The sequence below is a fragment of the Kryptolebias marmoratus genome, linkage group LG9 (assembly GCF_001649575.2).
Source record: "Kryptolebias marmoratus isolate JLee-2015 linkage group LG9, ASM164957v2, whole genome shotgun sequence".
NCBI lineage: Eukaryota > Metazoa > Chordata > Actinopteri > Cyprinodontiformes > Rivulidae > Kryptolebias > Kryptolebias marmoratus.
This window is the reverse complement of record NC_051438.1, coordinates 8,113,961-8,115,400: the sequence shown is the minus strand read 5'-3', so window position 1 is coordinate 8,115,400 and position 1,440 is coordinate 8,113,961. Positions and strand designations below refer to the sequence as shown.

Genomic DNA, 1,440 nt, shown 5'->3' with positions numbered 1-1,440 from the left:
TAAATAAACATTTGAAATATATGAGTTTGTATGTAATGTATGAATATAATATACAAGTTTCACTTTTTAAATGGAATTACTGAAATCAATCTACTTTTTCATGATATTCTAATTTTATGACCAGCACCTGTAGATGTTCGCCTAATGATTACTTTCTGGAAATTTCATTAAAATCTGTCCACTGGTTCACGACATATTTTGCTGACACGGATAAATTACATGATCACCCACCTTTCACGATGTTTGGCAATAAATAAAAACTAAAAAGATATCGATGAAACATTTATTGTGGTTAAATTTAGCAATTAAAATGTCAGTAATTGATTGTCTAAATGCAAAACTTCAAATAATGTTTTTTTTTATATTTATTAAATAATATTCAAGAACTTCTGTCATTCTTTTATCATTTGGTCCTTGTGTGAGAATACAAACCTGATTTTAGTCTGATTGTTTGAAATCATCGTGAAAACCATCAGCTTGTGTTTTGTTCTGTCTGAGGTCATAAGCTGCTCTGGAGCAGGTTATAAATTCAGCCTCTGGTGCTTCTTACCAAGCTTTATTAGATCTTCCTCTATGATCCTAAAAAACTCGAAGCCACCTAAATCATTCATCCCACTTTGAGATGCACCCCTCTGGTGAGGACCAGCTGATTATTATTTTAAATGTCATCTATGTAAAACCTTAGAATTTAAAGAGGGTCTAAATGAATTTCACAATCCTTATATTTTCTTCTCTGTCGATCTTTTTCTGTTTTCCCAGCTGTGTAATGTTCTTTAAAAAAAGAAATCCTGGTTTATTTTGCCACACACCTAAAGCTGTCTTTATTGTGTCCAGCGAAAACCAACTGCGTCGACACGACCATAACAAACCTGCTGGAGAACAAGGAGGATGCTGTGGCGGACGCCAGTGGGATGTCAACGTTTGGAGCCTCTAAGATCAGCTTCTCTTCAGTTTCCTCTTCAACCATAAAGGTTTGAGAAGTCTGAATGCCTCACTTTGGTTCAGAGTTCCTACGGTTGTGCCGTTTACTGGCCACCCCTTCATAATTATCTGCTGGTTTATTGTTTTCCACTAAAACAGCTTTTGTCACAGAGGGTTTTACCCTGAATCCTTCAAGTGTTGTGAGTGAGAGCTGCCACACATCAGATCTGTGTTTCAGCTCATCTCCAGCACCCCGTTGATGGTTTACATTTCGGCTACGTTCACACTGCAGGTCTTAAAGCTCAAATCTGATTTTTTTGCTGCGGTCGTTCACATTACGATTTAAATGCCACCTCCATCAGACTCCAGTGTGAACAGTCTCCACTTCCTGGAATGAGCAGAAGAAGACCTGACGTCACCCTCCGCACGCTCAGTTTACAGCAGGAAATCTGGACGCTGCGAGTGTTAGCGTGTGTGGATCGATTCTGAAGGAGACCAACTGGACACCCAAATGGTGAA

General features: G+C 38.4%; 1 protein-coding gene across 1 annotated transcript in view; it reads left to right on the top strand.

Moving 5' to 3' along the window:
- The window catches only part of aup1 (AUP1 lipid droplet regulating VLDL assembly factor), a 13,899-nt gene that overhangs the window by 10,001 nt on the left and 2,458 nt on the right, over nucleotides 1-1,440 (top strand). Inside the window, exon 10 of the mRNA XM_037977342.1 lies at nucleotides 835-971. Coding sequence (XP_037833270.1) covers nucleotides 835-971 — 137 coding nt within the window. The remainder of the gene's footprint in view (nucleotides 1-834; nucleotides 972-1,440) is intronic.